The sequence below is a fragment of the Equus quagga genome, chromosome 7, assembly GCF_021613505.1.
Source record: "Equus quagga isolate Etosha38 chromosome 7, UCLA_HA_Equagga_1.0, whole genome shotgun sequence".
NCBI lineage: Eukaryota > Metazoa > Chordata > Mammalia > Perissodactyla > Equidae > Equus > Equus quagga.
Window position 1 is genome coordinate 100,934,114 of NC_060273.1, and position 21,330 is coordinate 100,955,443.

A 21,330-nucleotide genomic window follows, 5' to 3' on the forward strand; every position below is an offset into this window, starting at 1 on the left:
TTGAATTGGTCTTTGCAGCTTTCCTCAACCATAGCGATGAAAATAAAGCAAGGAAAAATTTTCAGCTGGGATGCTAAGACACAGATAACGCATAATTACACTTGTGTCTGTCATTGGCTGGGCTAGAATGTAATGTATGACTCGAAAGGAGGAAATGTGGTTTAGAAGAAGTTAGTTCTGATTTGAACAATTAAATTGAAATTACGTAAGTAGTAGTTACTCTATTAGTCTGGTATCTTCCCTTAATGGCCCTCCAGAAAGTCCATAGAGGACACTGCTTGCTTATGAATTTGGAGATCCTCAGTTGAGAAGAGCTTTATCCTCTCCAGCATCACCTGCTAAAGCACCATCCAGATTTCATACCAAAAGATGCTGAAGCAGACCAGGAGAACTGGTTTGGCCTTCCGATCAATGAAAGAGGTATAAGAATAGTAGTATTCCGTAAAATGTAGTCTCTTGCTAGGTAGTGTACAGAGGAAGTTTGCAGGCAACCCTAGTTCAAACTGGCTTGCACATCCCTGTGTCTCTGACAACAGACAGAATCACCCGGTAGCTCACTCCTTTACTTTCACTTTTCTTCTGTTTATGTATGTATTCTCATACAGGAGTTCTTTTAAAAAGAAGGATTTTGAAGCGTTGTTCAGTTTTGTGCTCTGGATATTATTGATCACATTTAGAACTAATCTTGTGTGGCAGTTTAGTAACTGCCTCTCTGCTTGAATTATATTGAACGAGCAAGGAATCTGGATTTTAAAATACTGAATAGCCTAAAAACCTTTTTTTCCATATGAGTGCTGTTTGGCACATAATCTTGAGAAACATAACCTTCTCTGTTGGTGTGGTTAGATCACGGGTGTGGGTTTTAGAAAGGCAAAAGGTGGAGCCGGCCTGGTGGCACAGTTCACGTGTTCCACTTTGGTGGTGCAGGGTTCACCGGTTCAGATCCCTGGTGCAGACAGGGCACCGCTTGGCAAGCCATGCTGTGGTAGGCGTCTCACATATAAAGTAGAGGAAGATGGGCACGGATGTTAGCTCAGGGCCAGTTTTCCTCAGCAAAAAGAGGAGGATTGGTAGCAGATGTTAGCTCAGGGCTAATCTTCCTCAAAAAAAAAAAAGAAAGAAAAAGAAAGGCAAAAGGCTGTTTCTAGGTGGGATGTGTAGATTCCTGGATATGACTGAAGATGTGGACAGAACTCGAATATGTTTCTCCTTGACCTGAAGTGGATTAATTCTAGCAGGGGCCATTTTTTTAGTCATTTTAAAGTAATTTCAAGCCAGCCAGTTTCAACATCATTTTTTGTAGTCATTCTGTCATTCAGTTTTTACATAGTCAGTTGAATATTACTGCCTCTTTTTACTTACAATAAGATAAATGTTCCTGTCTATTGCTACGAACTCTGTGAAATGGTAGAGATAGTCATATTTCTGAGTAGTTCGGGTAAGTGAGTTTTACACATTTTAGAATTATTCTATTCACCCAGTATATACACTTTATTTTCTTTTCAATTGGAATATTCTGAAGCAAAGTGACATTTGTGGTACACCTTAATAGGTGTTGGAAAATATTAAAAATCTATTAGAAGGAATTTAGTGATTTAGGCAAAAATTCAGGAAACAGTGAGTATCTCCAGATTAGTATTTCTTCATAGGCTGCTTCCTTTTGGTAGACCCAACTCTTTTACCTTTAAGATAATGATCATAAGGGAATTAAATTAAGGTTAGTTTCTGTGGGGGCTTGGACATTTCCCCCAAATACTGTTCTCAGCCTTGGCTGCCCCTTGGAATTATCTGAAGAGCCTTAAAAAATAGTGATGCCTGGGTTCCAGCCCTAGAGATTCTGATATAATTGGCCTGGGGGAGCGGGTGGCCTGAGTTTTGGGATTTTTAAAGCCCCTTGGTCTTTTATAATTGGTGAAGGATTCTGGTGGGCAGCCTATGTTGAGCCGTGCTGGTGGAGAGCAGCAGCAGTAACCTCTGCTTTTTACCCTCGAAGACGGGCTGAAGGAAAGGAAAAAATGGCTACCGACTCTGAGAACAGTCCAGAAGCATACCTGGCCTCTTCTTTGTGAAGGAGGTTGAAGGAGACCTGGGATTGTGTGCACAGTCTAAAGCATACAGACCCCAGGTTAGTAAATATTCAGACAGTGTTCCACGAGTCTAATCAAGCCTGTTCACACCCAGCGTGATTGTGTCACTGTCGGAAAGTCCTTGAAAACGGTGGTATTAGTAGCACGTAAACCAGCGTTCCTTCCAGCGTGATTTATGTTCACCTTCACGTTAATTGTTCTTGCCTCTTGCAACTCTCCCTGTGCTCCCCAGCCAGAGTTATTTTTAAAAATACAGGCTTATCTATTTAGCAAAAATCAAATGCCAGCTATGTGCCAGGCAGCACTTTGGATGCCCCAGGGACTGAGGTGGACCTGCTCTCTACCCTCTTTGAATGGACTGTCTGCCAGGGTGAGCTGCAGTAAATAGCAGGGCAGTGACAGAGGGCCAGACCCAGAGAAAATGAGCAGGGAGCTGTGGTAGAGAATAACAGGGAGGACCCTCTTTACATTTTTATCTGAGTTACTATTTGAGTTAAGACCTGAGGAATGAGAAGGGGCCAGCCAAGAACAGAGGCAGACAGACGCAGCAGCGTGTGCCAGGCCCTGGGGCAGCAGGCGCTTAGGCTGTTGGAGGTGCGTGCGTGGGACGCGCTGTGAGAGGGCCAAGTGGTGAGGGAGGCCAGGAGAGGTGGCGGTGCCATCAGGCATGGGCGGTGTGCGTTTTATTCTGGGTGGTTGTAGGGGGTTTGCTCGTTTTCTGATTGCCTTGGATGGGTTTTAAATAGGGGCTGACATGGTGCGATTTACATTTTAATGTCATCTTGGCTGCTGTGACCTCTGGAAAGAATTGGCGATCCTGCCAAACTATGGCCGATCGCTTCCTTTCTTACCTTTCAGCTTTTGCTCCTGCTGTTTCCTCTCCCTGGGCCATCATGGAGAGGGGCCTGCAGATTGTGTGGAACGCTCAGCATCAGGCCCAGAGGCTGCAGGGCGTGGAAGTAAAATTTGGAAAAGCTTGTGGCTTCCTTGCTTTCCTCACCTTGGGAAACCTATGGATGGGACTCAGAGCACCTGGCTGCAGGTCAGGTCCTGGCCGGTTGGAGCACGCAGATAGCTGAAGGCCTGGCTGGTGCTCAGGGAGGACAATCAGTTCCTTATTTTTATTATAAAAAATAATTACTCTTGTTTTCTCTTCTCTTTAAAATACTCTTATTTTCTGTGTACATAATTTCCCTTTGAGCTCCTTGAGAGCAGAGCCTTTAATCCTCCACCTGTACGTTTCTAGACTTTTTGGCCACCCTGTCTAGGTGATTTGAGATCTGATTCCAGCCTTCTCATTATCAAAAGCTGTTGACAGAATTACTTTACTCTCTTTCCTTTGTCTCTTCCTGATAAGAGAAGGCAGACTGCTGGATTATAATAGGGAGCTCCATTATTAAGGTAGACCTACCCGCCCCCATTTTGCTGAGATATCATTCACATGCAACCCTTTTAGAGTGTACAGTTCAGTGGTTGGTATGTTTGTAAAGCTGTGCAACCCTCACCACTATCTAATTCCAAAACATTTTCATCACCCCAAAAGGAAACCCGGTACCCGTTAGCAGTCACTTCCCATTGCTCCTACGCCTCCGTCCCTACAAACCACCAGTCTACTGTCTGTCTCTATGGATTTGCCTGTTCTGGACATTTCCTGTAAATGGAATCACGCGATACGTGGCCTTTTCTTTCTGGTGCAGCGCTGCTCTTAATGGCGCTACACAAATGAGCCTTCTGAGCGGCCTCTCCAGAGCGCGTGCTGCGCTGCCCCTTCATGCGCATGGCCCGTTGCCTAAGCCCGAAGGTACCTGCTCCCAGTGGTCCTGTCCCTGCTGCTTTGTCCAGATGGGATTATGAGAGAAAATATAATGACTTTATTTTCTACTTTAATTTTTGCCCTGCAGAGAAAGGAAAGGAGGGAGGTTTGCTTTGTGTTCTATTCAGCAACCTTTTTGTTTAAAATTCTATAAAAATGTGTACGAATTTTGCTCTTTTCATTTCATATTTTTCTTAAGGATCAAGCTGCCACCTTCCTGGGACCATCAGAGATCAAAAATGTAGTCTGATTCCTTTAGTTTTCACATGATCCCGGGACAGAGAGGGAGAGTGTTTCCCAGGGTCACACAGAGGCCACAGTTGCTCTGGACCCTCAGTTACCACACAGAAATGTGAGCGCACGTTTAGACCCATCTTAGTACCAAGGTCGGAAGAATTAAAGATGTTTCGAGCTCACCATTTTGGTGTTTATATTTAATCTAATGTTTGCTAACACTTTTAAATCTCATGGTCACCTCAGTGGTGCGTCATTTTATCTTCTGTGTGTGCTCACCAACCATTGTAAACTTTCACTGCTGGTACAGAGAATGTTACTGCTTTTAGCTGTTTGCATGGCTGCTGACCACCTGTGCAGCAGTTTATTTAATAAAGACTTGTGTATCCCTATATAAGTGCTTTACAGATAGAGCTCATTTAATCCCCTTGACAACCCTGCAATGGAAGTACTATGATTGTTCCCGTTTTACAGATGAGGGAACAGAGAAAGAGAAGTTACTTGATTCGGATGTCACAACTAGTCAATGGTAAAACTGGTATTTAAACCCAGGGAGTTTGGCTCCAAAGTCCATGTTTCTAACTTTTATGTTTTATTACTTCCCATGTGGCTCTTTGACTGTTCCACAGATACGTGCCATAAGCCAAGGCAGAGATGAAAATTGAACTGTTGGTGTTAACTTTTTCGTTTATCGGTCTGACACTGTCAACACATTACCTTCATGTACTGTATTGTTCCTCTCAAATAAGGTACTGACAAATCATATGTCTGCACACATGGTCGTTGGCAGTGGTTTTTGAACATGTGTTAGAATGTATTGTGAACACTTTTTCTCTTGTTACATGTTATGTAGCATTAATTTATGACAACAGCAATTATAGATAGTTATTTGCAGAGACTTGCTCTGTTTTACCAGTTCAAGCCCCTCTAAAGGTGGCACCCTGAATCGGATTTCCTGCAGCAATGCAGCCTTCCCTTTAGTTCTATGTCAGGAGGCAACAAATTTCAAGGAGGAGATGTTTGGGGATGACCCCTGTGACGTCAGATCAGAAAAGGGATGGTGAGGGGGATAATTTGAAAAAAAAAAAAAAACGCTTGTCAAAATAATTACAAGAGTTGTAATAATTAACCACGAGTTAAAACGATGGCATCTTCTTAGCTAATGATACACAGCAGATAAAGTGAGGGAACATAGGTTAAAATGGATTGAAAAATACTTGTTTAGGATTTGCAACGGCAGACTCCTGAACAGAGGTGCATTACCCAGAGGAGAGTTTGAGAAAGTCGCCCTGGTGTGACTGACAGTTGTGAACCGCTGCGTTTCGTGGAACCAGAGCTAGGTTCCCTAGGGGTGCTGGAGGATGTGTGTTTGTAGGTCTCTTCTTAGACTCGTTAGTAAGGGGCGGGTTTGTTTTCTTGCGAACTTGTAATTATCTTGCTTTTTCTCTTTTTTGCTCATGAGAACTTGGGAGCAGATACCTTTTCTACTAAGCTCCTTGTGTTCCTATTACACTAGCTTTGCTCTCTCCAACTGTATGTTCTTTGAATGGTGCTTAAGAGCAGAGCAGACAGAGCATGCCCGCGTTTTACTTCTCTGGGGGGTATGAAGCACATGCAAATGTTCTGGCCAGCTGTGCACTTGGATCACAAATACAACTGGCATTGTGAAAAAAAAATAAATAAAATGAATATATATATATATATATAACTGCCGTTCTGTAAGTTTTACCTTAGGTAACAGAAATCTTCATCATTTGAGCATTTTACCTTTGTCAGCTTTTTACTGGTTGTCTTTTCACTTAGTATTACTGCTAATACTGCTGAACTGTTTTAAGATGGAGTTGTGGAGAAAACTGAGAAAATAATCAAATATCCTTATAACAATTTGTGATTATTTTTGTGGAGAAATACAGCCAGAATTTTGGTTAAGTATTTTTTTCCCCTTGCCTGTGTCAAAGAGAAAAGAAAGTTTTGAGAAACAAATAATATGCATGATGTAAATTATTTATTCATAATCTAGTTTCTGGGCTCTAAAGCAGTTGTGGAGGGAAATCCCATTCCTAATACTGTTGTCCCTTGTTATCTGCCGGGGGTTGGTGCCAGGACACCCCCTGATACCAAAATCCGGGGGTGCTCAAGTTCCTTATATAAAATGATGTAGTATTTGCATGTAACCTGCACACATGCTCCCGTGTGCTTTAAATCATCTCTAGATTACTTATAATACCTAACACAATGTAAATGCTATGTAAATAGTTGTTATATTGTTTAGGGAATGATGACAAGGAGAAAAGAGTGTGTACATGTTTAGTACAGGCTCAACCATCATAGGCCTTTTCATCCCTGCTGGATGAATCCATGCATGCAGAACCCACAGATGCAGAGGGCCGACTATACTCTGTTCTGGAATGTTACTTATAAACCTTAATGAACCTTTTTTCCCTCTCTTTATGTAGGACCTAGAGATTGGGTCTCTCTTTCCTTCTTCTGAGCTGCCTTCATCTCCCCCTGTCCTGGAGTTCTTCTCTTTTTCAGGAGTGACTGTGCGTGAGGACCTAGTTTTCAACTTAATCACCTCATATGGTATTTAAAATAAGTGTAAATACATATGGGACCTTTTAAGGTGTTTAGCGGCTATTGATAACATTACCAATTAATTAATTTTGAGGAACAGTGAATTAATATAGCAGAAGTTTAAAAAAAATTTCAAAAATTGCTAATGAAATTACTTTTTTGTAGCAGTTGAAATTTAAGTGGGGGCTGTAGAAACCTATCCTGACTTCATTCTATCACTTGCTCACTGTTATGGTTCCCAGGAGTCCCGCTCGGTCACACGGCCACTGCTATATATATCCTGCAGCTTCTGATAGTCAGGCCAGGCGATCTGGTGGAAGGATCATTTACGTGTCAGAGGTAACTCTGCACAGTTGTCTTCCTCTTGATGTGACCCTCTTTTGTCTGGAAAAGGTCAGTTTAGGTTGTTCCTGTCTAGATTGTGAGGGTAGTTGAGCTTAAGTTAGACTTCATGATACCATACTTGACATAGATATTCTATTTACAGAGCCATCAATTTTGTTGACAAAGGGTGGTCCCAGTAGGATTCACATCTGCTGTTTTATTGCTTCAGCCATTCATCTTTTTAAACCATCTATCTATCAAACAGTGGAATGCGTTCAGTTCTGAGTTATAAGATGTTAGCTAGGAGAGGTCTCAGAGATCAGGCTGCTAGGGTGATAGTTGCCTTTAACAGATTGGGAAACCAGGGCCACAATCTGAAGTTACTTGACTTGGGTCACAAGTCTCTTGGGGCCAAGCCAGGTTGTAGGTGTAGGGATGTCTGACTCCCTTGGCCTGTGCACTGTCAGCATTTCACATGGTTTATATTGGACTGTGCCTAATCTTCCATTTTGCATTAAAAACCAAAGTGGTGCACAGCTGGTTACTAAGGTTCCTGTGATTAAACACCAAAGTGTTTGACCACTGAATGACTGCTTTTATTTTCTTTATTATTCAGTGTCCATTAGAGATACTGTTTGGCTTTTTGGGGATATTTTTTTGGTGAGGAAGGTTGGCCCTGAGATAACCCTGTTGCCAATCCTCCTCTTTTTGCTTGAGGAAGATTGGCCGTGAGCTAACATCCATGCCAGTCTTGCTCTATTTTGTATGTGGGTTGCTGCCAGAGCGTAGCTGATAAGTGGTGTAGGTCCACGCTTGGGATCCGAACCCACGAACCCTAGGCAGCCAAAGGGGAGTGCGCTGAACTTAACCATTACACCACTGGGCTGGCCCCAAGAGACGTTTTATAGATTCATCTTAAAATGTATTTGCTTGTGAATTTAGCTTACTGCATGTTGTGCATTTCATGAAGTCAGTCATTTTATACTATGAGAACGCTATCTTAAAGGGTAAAGGAGCATGGTATATTTTTTCATTGTTCTTGTGTAGTCCTTTTAGAAGGTAGTTTCTACATATATCTTTGCCGCTTTTGCCGCTAGCTATCTCATATCTTTTTTTCAAGTAGGGGAGGAGGAGTGGGCATGACATAAACAGTAAATCAGCAACTCGGTTTTATTGTATGTTGTTTTCTTTCATTAGTCTCTCTCGCTCTGTTGGTCCTCTTGCTTTGAAAGCACACCTGCTCTGCAAGTGTAACTTTTGGAGCACCTATAGTTTCTGACCGTTTTTTCCTTGAAGAAGAAAAATCTTTTCCTTATTGGCAAGGAAACAAACTAGTGTTTATATCTTAAAACGTGTAATGTTTTGTCCCTTCTAATTTGACACACTGTATGTGTCAAATAATATTTGCAATGGCAGATTCCTAAACAAGAGGTAGTAGGAAATAGGAAGACCATTTTGCGCTGTCAGGAGTTCCTCCCCACACTCTGATAAATACAGCGAAAAGCAGTCCCATGCGTAGTGGCTGTGGATGGTCACATTGTGTGTCTGCTGCATCAAAAAAGATTGTAAACATTATGGTCTGTATTCTTCATGTTCAAGCTTCAAACCATCTACCTTGAACTCTGGAATGTTTGCTATTAAACGTAACTTACCACCTTAGAAATAAAACAAAGCAAATGGACCAGAAGCAGATGCTTTTTTGTGCTTTAGCAACAGTACATCTCAAAGCTTTTTATCATTGCAGAGTTTTTTTAATTAACTGCTTTTTTTGATGCACTGTCAGTCTGGTCATATAATCTACTTGTTAAAATTAAAATCCTGTTGATGGGCACACCTGCTTTTAGAGTAGTAAAGCCAATGCTTTGAAGACATAGCATGTTTCTTAATTTTATGTCATTTGGCTAGTTTGAATTGTAGTGACTAAGTTACATATGAACCGTGTACAGGACAGGTAATATGTACCCAAGTTTCTTCGGTGTGAGTAACTGGAAGCATATGGACATGGACCTGATAATCACTAGCTATATTAACCTTCGGGCAAATAGCTTAACTTTTATAAAACTCTCTCATATGTAAAAAGGGGGAATAATATTTGTCAAACACTTAGCACAGAATCAGACATTCAGTAAGTGCTTAACCAGAGCTGGTTGTTTTTATTAACATACAAAGAGGAAAACTGACTTAATTTTAGTCATAGTTCCCTAACTCTGTGTCATTGGGCTTTTAAATGATGAAGAAAACCTCCTAAATAGTATTTTCTTTCACTTATTTTCACTTATTTTTCCACTTACCTCTTTTTCGTTCCTTGTCTTACCAGTTTTTTCCTGTACTTCTATCAGCAGCATTGTTATTCCACGGGCCATGAAGTACAGTAAGGTTTTCTTCTTCAAAGTTGTAAATATGTGGTTTGGCTAGTGGCTTTCTTCTGTTTTGGGACAGTGGTATCCATGTTCCTAAGCACTGGGTATAATTTTAACTAACAGTTTTTTAATATTAAATCCAGTTTTTACTTTGTTTTATTCCCATGGAGATTTCCAGTTTCCCATAACTCCGCCTCCAAAACCCCCCTTCCTGGGACCCCCGCCCCAGGCACACATGGGCTGCTTAATTGGGAGTGGAACCGTTTTTTGACTGTGGACTTTGGGTCCATGAGAATCATTGTTTTGGCTGAAAGGTTTAAGAAAGGTTTAAGGACAGTATCAGTACATTGTCAGCGCCAGGCGTCTGCTTCCTGGTTCAGCGTGCCTCTGTCACTGATCACCCGGCTCCTCTCACCGTTTCCTTCGTCCCCCTCTGCTAAGAATCTACTGGAGAAAAGGAAAGCCAGCCAGGTTTTTGGTTTGTACTGACAGCAAATAATCTTATTTACTTTTTTCCTTTTTTTATTTTAAGAAAAATTATCACAAAGTAAAGAAGATTAAGCCAGACAGTCTTATTTCCTGTTAGAAGCTCCCTTTAAATATGTCATTTGGAATATAGGATGTAGGAATGAATACTTGCAAAACTTCTAAATGAGCTTTTTGGATTTGTCATCTGTCTTTTGCTTACCCTTCATTGTATACATATATGTGTATAATACATAAATATAATAGATGCGTATATACTCCATTCTACTTTAGGGAATGACATTTTTCAATTTAATGATGTGAGTGAAGGCATTGAAATACCCATTAACCAGGAATAACCTTTGATTCTGAAAGAGTTGATAAGGATTATTATAGTTAATTTATAACTACATTTAAGTAAGAGAATGTAACATCCATCCCAACGATACAATGTCACTGAAGTTGTCATTGATGGAAGAAGAAAATCTCAGTAAGTGAAACTGTGACAGAAATATCTCAGATGTAGAAAATATGGCTTCCCCCACCATATCTGCTTTTCCGTTTGCTAGTTTTAATTTCTTAATGATATAACCATAGAATATTTACAATAGTAAAGATTAGGTAGAAGTTGGGTAGCATATTATTTGACATATTTTTTGTATTTGTTAATTGCTTAAACTTCTGAATGCTATTACATGTTACACATAATAAATATGGACTTTGTCCTAAAAAGACAAGGGTTCAAAACAAATATAAATGGCTTGTACAATTCATATATAGAAAAGCATTTTTATCTATTTTGCTTACTAAGAGCATGAATCTGAACTAAGAGCATGTACAAGTGGATGTTTTCCCACATGGATGTGTTGTGTCTATAATAATTCTAAAAATATTGTGGAGGGTTATCTCTTTCCTGTCCCCCCAAGTGAGCGTTAACTGAACATTTTGAAAAATTTACTTGTTAGATGAAACCTCAGCGAGGGAAGCATAGCTGGTTCTAACCATGTCTAAATGTCTCGCAAGCTTGGCTTGGAAAGCTTTTGGTGGTGCCGCTCACCTCTCTTATCAGGATTCAGTCAGCTGCATCCCTTAACAGTGGCCTGAGCAATAACAACCTTGAATTGTCTAACGTAAGCAGCAGTCTGGAGGCTGACACTCCATGGCTGGTGCAGCAGAGATCCACGCTCTCTCCTGCTGACCTTGGAGTGCTGGCTTTCCTCCTCGTGCTGGTTGCCCCAAGGTTAGCAAGATTACTGCCTCCTTTAGTGGTGGCCCTCACAAAATTATGAAACCCATGAACAGTCCTTACTTTACATGATTTCTTTCTAATGAAGTGCTTAGGGGCTTTGCAGCCTAGTCGTGTCCATGGGTCAGGGAATATCTTAGGTTCTCTGAATGATGACTCCTAATTTGGGAGGGACAGTCCCAGCCCAGGACCATCTCTGCTCAACCTTTGTTTTCTTCACATGTGTTTAATGCTGTCCTTTGGCCATTCCTGGTTCCTGCCCTTGCTTTTAGAAAACAGCAGCAAAGGTATGAAGAAGTAGATGGGCCAACAAGGGTAGAGGCATCCAGTACCAGTCATTGGGGCTCACTGGTCTGGATGAGGGCTGGCCAGTGGGGTAGATTATGTCCATATCAGTACTAATCCAATACATAACAAATTTTGGCCAGTCCACCTTTGCAGCCTGGGCCTGGGAACTGTTTTCAGCAGTGTCAGAATTTGTTCCCACTGACCTGCAAGTAGGATTTCTGGGATTTCAGCTCACTCTACTCTTTGTAGCATTTGGGATTTGAAGAGTGAGGTATAATTAAAATCCATGAGTAATTCTCTAATCTCCTTTTAGCCTTATTAACAATGCTATTAATCCTTTACCTGCTCTGCTTAGCCAGAAGGACTGGAGTGTTACTGTTGCCCTCTTTTCTTTTCAATCTCTTGCCTCCCTATGAAAATAAATTATTACCATGTTATAATTATTACCCAGTAAGATAATATTTACTGAGTCCTTACCCCATTCCAGTTGTTGTTTCTAAGTACTTTACACGTGTTAACTAATTTAATTTTCACAACAACACAGTAAGATTTATTATTCCTACTTGACAGATAAGGAAACTAAGGCCCAGAATAACTTGCCCAGGGTCATGTGTCTAGCGAGTGGTGGAACCAGGATGCAAAGCTGCACGCTCAGGATGGTGAGATGATGTCAAGCCAGACGAGCACTGGGAAGGAATGAAGGGAAAAGCCTGGCTCTTCCATAATTCAGTGTAATTCATAATTTTCTGATAGTTTGCTTTGTTTAAAGAGAAAATTAGAATGAGTCAGTTTCATGTGATGAGCTGTATGACTTTTCTCTCTGTATCTTTCTGTATATGTGTGAATTGAAGGGCTTTTAATGCTCTAACACACCACGGATTGTGTCTGATCATTGTTAGAGAAATTTGTTTGTAAGAAACTCATGAACTGTTTCCTCAAGAGAGAAATTAAATGAATGTTCACTTTAGTGTTTGTTTTTAACAAACCCCTAAAGAGAGACCTAGTCTCTTAGGAGGAAGTAGTTATAGAAAGTCTGGTGCCAGTTTTTTTTCCCCCCAAATAGAATTTTTTTCCTCCCTTTTGTTATAAAAAATAGTACATACTCATTGCAAAGACCTTAAAAAAGTAAAGTTCTGCAATCGCAATACCCAGGATTAACTCTATACAATTTTAAGTATATATTTCTGGGTGCCATTCTTGGTCTGTAAACACACAAATATATCTTTTTTTTTTAACACAAAATTAGTAATTTCCTTTTTACACTCAACACTATATCTTGGACATCTTTCCCTGTTAATATCCTTTTTTAAAGATTTCAGAATATTTCATTGTATGGATACACCAAAATGTATTTCAACAGTCCATTCCTGCTCTTAAAAAATGAGCGAACACATGCCCCCGTGAACTTTGAGTTGAAATTCATTTGAGTATCAGTCTTTCCTCTTCGAACTTCATTATTTTGTCTGTAAAATGTAGAATTTGAACTAGTGCATCTCTAAGATGTTTTCCCACTCAGTAGTCTACGATTTGTGATTCTGCTCAGTGACTGTTTAGAACTGCCAGCTGCTCCTGTAGTGTTGCCAGCCGGCGTCTGCACCCCAGCCACGTCTCTGCTGCTCGCCCAGCACTCACTTCTCTTTTGCCTCCTGCTTGAGGGAGGTGGAGCTCTGCCCCCACTGCATGGTAGGTGGTTCAGGAGAGAGAACAAAGAAGTCACAGCACCGAGCCTAGGTGGCCAGGCCTTGGGAATATGGCAGTAAGTCTGCAGAGAGCAGTGTAAGACCATGGTGTCTGTCTTTTGTCAGTGGCCCCCCTGGAAGTAGTTCTGAGCCCAGGGTCAGTGTCTGTGGTGCAGCTAACATATGCCACTTGAGGCTGAGGTGGCACTAGATAGAGTAAGTCAGTGGCCTAGTACTGTGGAGAGCGTGGTTGCAGTTGTCCCCAGCTGCTGTTGGGACAGTTTCAGAGTTCCTCTAGGGTTTGGCTTTTCTTGTCTCTTGGCGTCTCTTTCTCTGCTGGAAAGGGGTGGCCTGCTCCCTGGCTACAGCAGATTGGACCCAAATCGGTCATTTGGATTTTCTCTCCTAGAAGTGACATGGGGAGGTGGAGCTGAGACAGAAACTTGAAGCTGGTGGTTCTGAAACTTGGCTCTGCCTTAGGATCACCTGCATAGCTTTCTGAACACACATGCCTGTGCTCTGTGTGCCATGGAGTCTGAATACTCAGTCTGAAGAAGGACCTGGGCATGTATCGTTTAGTCAGTTCCCGAGGTGGATGTGGGTCATCACCTGAGTCTGAGAGCCAGTGGACTAGGGCACGAACTCAACACCATCCTGTTCACTTCTGGTGGTTCCCCTGCAGCCCTGCCACCCACGGAAGAGGATGGAGCGCACAGCCGTCCTCCCGGGATCTGAATGTTGAGACTGACCTTTCCTCCTGTTTGCCTGCTTTGTGACCACTGTCACCTTCCTGAGCCTTGATTTCCTCCAGTATAGGAGTAGATCTCTGTGGTCCCTTCCAAAAGTAAGATTATAAGCTCCTTTGTATTATATTAATGCCATAAATATTTATTAAATGCTCACTTAGGACCAGATGTTTTGCTAAGTGCTCTGCAGGCTGGTGGTGAGTTATTCTAGTGAGGAAAACAGCATGGGCTGGTGGGACAGGCACAGGCTCTGTTGGAGTCAGTCTTAGGTGTGAATTCAATCTCTGTTCCTTGTAGATGGGTGCCCTGCACAAGTTATTTTTCTTCCCTAAGCCTCAGTTTCTTCCTCTCAAAAATGAGAATAACAATACCCATTCCATAGGGCTATTAGGAAGGTTAAATTAAATAATTGTTAGGTTCCTACCCCTCTCATTCTTTAGCTTTGCCATTTTGGCTGGACTGCAAATGACCTAAAGGCGTTGAGGGCATCTTATGATTTCTTGAATCCCTTACGTTGCCTGATAGGTTGGTACATCCTCCTTCTGAAATGTGAGGTGAAATATGATTCAGTACATGGACATGGCAGAAGAGTGTATTGTTGAGTCACCTGTGTCCACTCACATGGCCAAGGAAGTGTATAAGTAAATAGCATTCTGGAAACCCCAGTTTTAAACTCTTTTCTTTGCTCTTTTTTTTTTTTTTTTTGGGGTGAGGAAGATTGGCCCTGACTTAACATCTGTTGCCAGTCTTCCTCTATTTTGTATGTGGGATGCTGCCTCAGCATGGCTTGGCAAGCGGTGTGTAGGTTTGTGCGTGGGATCTGAACCTGCGAACTTTGGTCTGCTGAAGCAGAGCGCATGAACTTAATCACTACACCACCGGGCAGGCTCCCTTCTTTCACCTTTTTGAGTCTCAGGTTCTTCAGCTGTAAACTGAGTGGGTTAGACTATCTTTTATGTTCTTTCTTGTTCTGACTAGCTTATGATGTTGTGACTGAAGGCTTTCTTAGTTCATTTAAAAAGTGAACATTGTGCTATTTTAAATTAAAACAATAACTAAATGCTCCAGTAGTATGAGAAGTTCTATAAAAAGTCTAAATGAGCCTCTGTGGTCTTTTCCAGTCTTCTTTCATGTGCCCTTGTTTCTCTACAGAGAAGTGATCAGTGTGTGTGTTCAATTTTGAGTTCTTTTCTTTCTGCTTTTCATTGTTACCATATAGTCTTCCAAGGGTCTTCACATGGAAACTTTTGAATTTGTATTGTTGATAATTGAGGGAACCATTTTTTTAATTCCTTGAAGCACTGAACTTGAACTATTTAGGGTAGTTTTTCTGTTTTTGAATCCGTGGATCTTGACTAACGTCTTAAAAATAATGACGTAGAATGGAATTGAAAATACCAGAATGGTTTCGTGAAATGTTTATTTCGGTTTGTATTTGCGTGTGGATCTGCGTGGTGACTGGATCACGTGTGTGTGCTTAGTCGTGGACTGCTTTGGTTCCCAAAACTAAGACCTTAAGTGAAGATAACTGTATGCCCTCTGCCCAGGATGGATACGTAAGAAACAAATTTTATCATACTAATAACTTAAAAAATCCACTTAAATATAAATAGACAAACATACGCTATACCAAATAAAGCACAGAGGAAAAAAACCTTACATGTAAAGGGCATCCTGTTGTTAGTTCTTTGGTTAACATGCTTGCCTACACTTTTCCTTTGGCGCAGTATTACATTAGCTAGCTTCTGTCTGAGGAAAGCTAACACCGCAAGTTATAAGCCGTTATTTTATAATCAGCTCTCTTAAATTTGTTTCATAAGATTCTTGTGTTTAAAGTGAGAAACTTTTGCCAGTCTTGACGTTCAAAGCAGTATTGACTTCATCTTCCTCTCCTCTTCCTTATGTCATCAGCAGGCATCTCGTTCAACCGTAACTTCCCCCCCTCGGCTGTTTTCATAAAACCCTCAGGCATGCACACATGCACGCACACATACACCCAAAGCTGCTTCTAATTAATTCAGAGGCTTTCTTAGTGAATGACTCAGCATGACTCAGCAGCCTAACTGTCTCTTCGGGGATCCCCTTTCACCAAGTAGCCAATGTATTTTCAATAGTTAACCCATCTCACAGGCTACAGAAGATTCAGATTTCTTCCAGTTGACTATTTTAGTCCAGCTCAGTTATGATAAGTATCCAGACATATGTTAGGATAGGATAAAAAATTATGGAATTCAGGTTTAGAATGAAGAGATTCCCAGGACTGGAGGAAATTTCTATGATTCAGAAGTAACAGAAGCTTATTTTAAATTTATTTCCATTTATTTGCAGAATGAATTTTGTTTAACCGGTAGTTGGTACTGAGAAAGTCATGTTATTAACTGAGGGGAAGAAAGACCCCAGCCTGAGGATCACATGACAGTCAGAACCAGATGGACACCGTGATGTTTGTTTTCACTGCCTGTTATGATGTTGTGGACTTTGGACAGCACCTGAACTGGGTTCCAGAAGTTCCTTTATGGGAATTCCTGCTCACCCATGATGTATCTCAGTTATTGAAAGTGCATGAGAGCTGAGCTGCCATGAGGGAATTCTTGTATCCCGGTGGCAGGACTCCACCTGCGAGTGGGCATGACTCGAGTTCCCAGTCATTGGTGGTAGCTCCTGGGGCCTGAGTGGAGATCCAGGGCCAGCTGGTGCTGGTTTCTCTGGTGACCTGAAGACTGGTAACAAGTAGTTATAATGGCTTGTCCTGATATCTCCACATTGCTTCCTATTGTTTTGTTGTCCTCACGCATCTAGTGACATGGTGCACACGTTTGCCTGAGTTTCTCAGTTGATGTTGGAGGGTAGGCTTTGAAAGTGTAATGTTTGAGAACGTTTACTGAGATCTTACTGCATGCTACACTTGTATTGCCTTTCAGAATTAAAGCCATCGAGAGTCCCAACAAAGAAGATGATACGCAGTGGCTGACCTACTGGGTAGTGTATGGTGTGTTCAGCATTGCCGAATTCTTCTCTGACCTCTTCCTGTCATGGTTCCCCTTCTACTACATGCTGAAGGTACGTTGGCTTTGCCTGAACTGCTCTGTTTCCATCCAGGTGTGTTTTTGCTTTGCTCCCTGACACTAAAATAAACTCCATTTCAGGACCTATCCACAAGGATGGGAAAAAATACTCTAATGTTGAGCATCTGTGGCTCTGCCTCAGGTTAGAAACAGGAAGACAGGATTCGATGTGTCTCACTTCTTTTGTATACTATCTTGGAAACAGCCTAAGCATTTGTGTGTTCAAGGTGTGTTAAGAGTAAAAGGTGGAAATACCATGACCTAGCACCAACAGTGCTATTAGTTTGCCAGGATCCCACCTTCAAGTGGCGATGTTGCCTACATTTGATGCAGAAGTATTGGGAATATTGGCAGGCTGTCGGTTATTCACAGTGGTGAGCAGGAGTCATTATTTCTGAAGAAACTATTTCTTATACAGGTTTGGAGAAAAAAGATGTGAAATGGGCCCTCGGAGGAGGTCATTTTAATACCTCTGGCAGGTGCAGTAGTCAGGGATCGGCCCTGCCACGTCCTGTGTTTGGCAAACGACTAGCCTTGGTTACCACCTTGTGAGGAAAAGGAGTTAGGAAGTTGAAACTCATTCCTAACGGGACGTGTATCAACTCCAGCCATGGACCAGAGGTGAATGAGAATGAGAAAGTTCACACTTGTTAATTGAGTAATTCTTACTCTCTAAATGGGACAAGCTGTCCTCAGTTGATTGCTCAAGTGTCTTCCGTGGAAGAGGCCCTACTTCCTGTTAGTTGCATTGGATGTAAACAGTGCCTCAGGTTCACAGAGCCAGACTTCCCAAGCTGGAGTGGGCGGGTGGTCCAGCCCTTAGGAATTCTGGAGGCTCTTCTTTCCTTTCATACCCTTTATTTTTTGTTTTGAGGAAGATTAACCCTGAGTTAACGTCTGCTGCCAGTCCTCCTCTCTTTTGCTGAGGAAGACTGGCCCTGAGCTAACATCCATGCCCATCTTCCTCTACGTTATATGTGGGACGCCTACCACAGCATGACTTACCAAGCGGTGCCATGTCCACACCTGGGATCCGAACTGGCAAACTCCGGGCCGCCAAAGCGGAACGTGCGCACTTAGCCCCTGCGCCACCGAGCCGGCCCCCCTTTCATACCCTTAAGTATTTGTTTTAATAAAAGTTATACATGAAATAAGGATTCAAATAGTTTTGTAAGACTGTTGAAGAAAAACAGCAGTTCTGCACTCCTGCCCCATGTATTTCCTTCCTTTAGAGGGAACCACTATCCCTTAATTTACAGCAGATTATTTTGTCATGTACCTGTGTGTGTGTTAATTTTTCTGTTTTATGCATTAGCTCTTGATTCCCACTGGAAGATAAGGATTTGCCTCCCTTTCCTCCCTTGTCCCTGCCACACTCATGCAGCCTTCCCATGTCCCCATCTTCCTCAGGTGTCTATATCATAATTTTGGTTAAACATGCGCCGCTGACATTATTATGACTTGCAAATACGGTTTAGTTGGGCCATATAGTGCACATATCATGTACATGTAGTGTTCGTACACAGTTTTTTATTTCCCCCGGAACCAATAGTTGTTTTCTTATTTATGAATTCAGACCTGTTTCTTTCTAGTGTCATCATTTCAATTTATCCTACTTTTTCTCCATTTCTATTTACTTTCTTTTTAAACTTTTAATCTAAAAAATTTAGATAATAGGCAATTAGATACAGGATGCTCTTTCAGGAAGCTCTTTGGTTTCCCCCAGCCGAACCACCGCCATATTGATAATATCTCGATTTTTAATTCTGGGTAATTGTGGTGACATTTCTTCTTTCTCTCTGGTCTGTTTATTTGTATTTTCTTTCTTCTTCCTGGGAGACTGTCTCACTCTGATCTTCCAATTTTCAGGTTGTTCCATTCTGCTATTTATGTCGTATGTTGTGTTCTTTTCTTTTTTTTTTTTGTAAGGAAGATTGTCCCTGAGCTGACAGCTGTGCCAGTCTTCCTCTGTTTTGTGTGTGGGATGCCGCCAAGCGTGTCTCGGTCTGTGCCCAGGATCCAAACCTGTGAACCCCAGGCCGCCGAAGCAAAGTGTGTGAACTTACCCACCATCCCACCAGGCCAGCCCTGTGGTGTTCTTTTTCTCAATTATTGTATTTTTCATGCCTCATATTTTTGCTCAGCTCTTTCCTATGTTTTCTTGTTCTTTCATATTGCTGATATTTTCTCTTATTTCTTTTAGTACAGTTAGCAATCCAATTTAAACTTCTTGGTCAGTCAGTTCTAATAGTTTTGCTACTGATAGAATCTGTGGTTGACTGTGTGGTCTTTCTCTTGAAATGGTGGTTCTTTTCAAATCCCTTGTTATTTTTCCCATAAGCTCGTTTTCCTCCAGGGGTACCAGCTCCTCTGTCGGGCACTTCAGTCCATGCTAGTCCTCGTGGGGCTGGGTCGGGGTGGATGAGTCCTAGGCTGTGGAGCCCCAGGCAGCAGAGGAGCTGCAGTTAATCACTGTTTCCCCATAAAATAGCTCCTCAGGCCGAGGCGCCACCCTTTGCTCCCCTGAGCAGCGTTAGACGGAGATGCTCCTAAGTTGTGATTCACGGCTCTAGGGTTGGAGCAGGGCGGGGAGGGGAGGAACTGCCCTGGCTGCTTAGTCCCCACCTGTGTTCCTCAGCACCTGACAAGGACGGGGCTTCTATGCCAAAACCTCTGCTTTACGGAAAAGTACAGGAGAATGGTTTTTACCTTGGAGTTGTAGAAGCAGGACAAAATGTAAAGTAACAAAGAAAAAGATTTGATAAATTTGACTAATTTTAGAAAATTCCAGTGCTATATGACAATGAGCAGCATAGACAAAGTTAAAATAATGACAGACTAGGAGGATATATTTACAATATTTACACCAGATTAGGAATTAATATCCAGAAAATATAAAAATGTGTACAAGAAGAAAAAAAGAAAAATGGACAAAGGTTATGAATAGACATTTTACATAAGAGAAAAAGTACGAGTAGCCAGTGAAGATCTCACTCGTGATCTGGGAAATGTGAGTTAAAATAGTGAAATACCATGCTTTGCTCATTAAATTGGCAGATATTTAAAGGATTGATAATATATGGTGTTAGGAAATGGATGTATGGTGGTAGTATATAAACTGGAATAGCCTTTTTAAGGGACCCTTTGACAGCTTCTTGTCAAATTGAAAAGTAATACTCCAGCAATTCTATTTCTAAGTATCCTAAGGAAATATTAACCATGCATTAGAGAGCTGCGTAAGGATATTTAGTGCAGCATGTTTTCCCCCCTTTGGTGAGATTGGTACCTCCATGCCCTGGATCCAAACCCATGAACTCCAGGCCACTGAAGTGGAGCATCTGAACCCAACCACTCTGCCACTGGGCTGCCCCCCCCCCTTTTTTTTTGGTGAGGAAGATTGGCCCTGAGCTAATATCTGTGCCAGTCTTCCTCTATGTTGTATGTAGGATGCCACCACAGCATGGCTTGATGAGCACTATGTACCTCCATGCCCAGGATCCAAGCCCGCGAACCCCAGGCCCCTGAAGTCGAGTGTGTGAACTACACCACTGGGCCAGCCCTGCAAAATTTTTGGTTATAACTAAAAATTATAAAAAACCAAACTGTCCATCAACAGGTAAATGGTTAAATGAATTCATAGTACATCCATATAGTTAAATGGAATGAAACAATCCATATGTACAGATAGAGATTTTGGCATAATTCATTAATTATAAAAAATTCTAGAACATTACATACAGTATGACACCATTTATGGTTAAATAAATAAATAAATAAATAAATAAAGGGCCAGCCCTGGTGGCCTAGCGGTTAAGTTCGGCGCCCTCTGCTTCAGTGGCCTGGGTTTTTGGTTCCTGGGTGCAAACCTACAGCACTTGTCTTTCAGTGGCCATGCTGTGGGCAGCAGCTCACATACAAAAAGAGGAAGATTGGCAGCAGATGTTAGCTCAGGGTGAATCTTCCTCAGCAAAAAAAAAGAACTAAATAAAAAACAAGCTAAATAGTTAAAAAATTTAAATGAAAACATACTCATTATAGTTTCTTTTAATTTTGGCTGACGTTACCACAAATGCCTTCCTTATAAGATAGCTGAAGAATTTTCCTTTCAAAACAAATGGGAAAAAAAATTGGTCTGTGGGAAGATTTAAGATTTCAGAGATTGCTGGATTTTTGTGTTTTTGTCATTAAAGACATTTAGGGTTTATAAAAGTAATTTTATAATTTTCAATGTGGATATCACATATTTTAAACTCCAAATAATTTTGAAGCCGTTAATAAGATCCGTCTAATGGTAGTAATGTCGCAGTGCAGTCTCCAGTGGAAAGAAACTTGGCCTTTTCTCTGGGCTCGCCTGCTTGCCATCCTGTCAGCAGAATCACGCACACCAGTATCTGACCTCAAACTTCCGAAACCTGAGCAAGCCTGATTTCAGCCTACCCCTGATCACCT

At 41.6% G+C, this 21,330-nt stretch overlaps 1 protein-coding gene across 1 annotated transcript in view; it reads left to right on the top strand.

The window, feature by feature from the left end:
* REEP5 (receptor accessory protein 5) overlaps positions 1 to 21,330 on the top strand; it is a 36,568-nt gene that overhangs the window by 1,808 nt on the left and 13,430 nt on the right. The window contains exon 3 of the mRNA XM_046667059.1: positions 16,738 to 16,876. Coding sequence (XP_046523015.1) covers positions 16,738 to 16,876 — 139 coding nt within the window. The remainder of the gene's footprint in view (positions 1 to 16,737; positions 16,877 to 21,330) is intronic.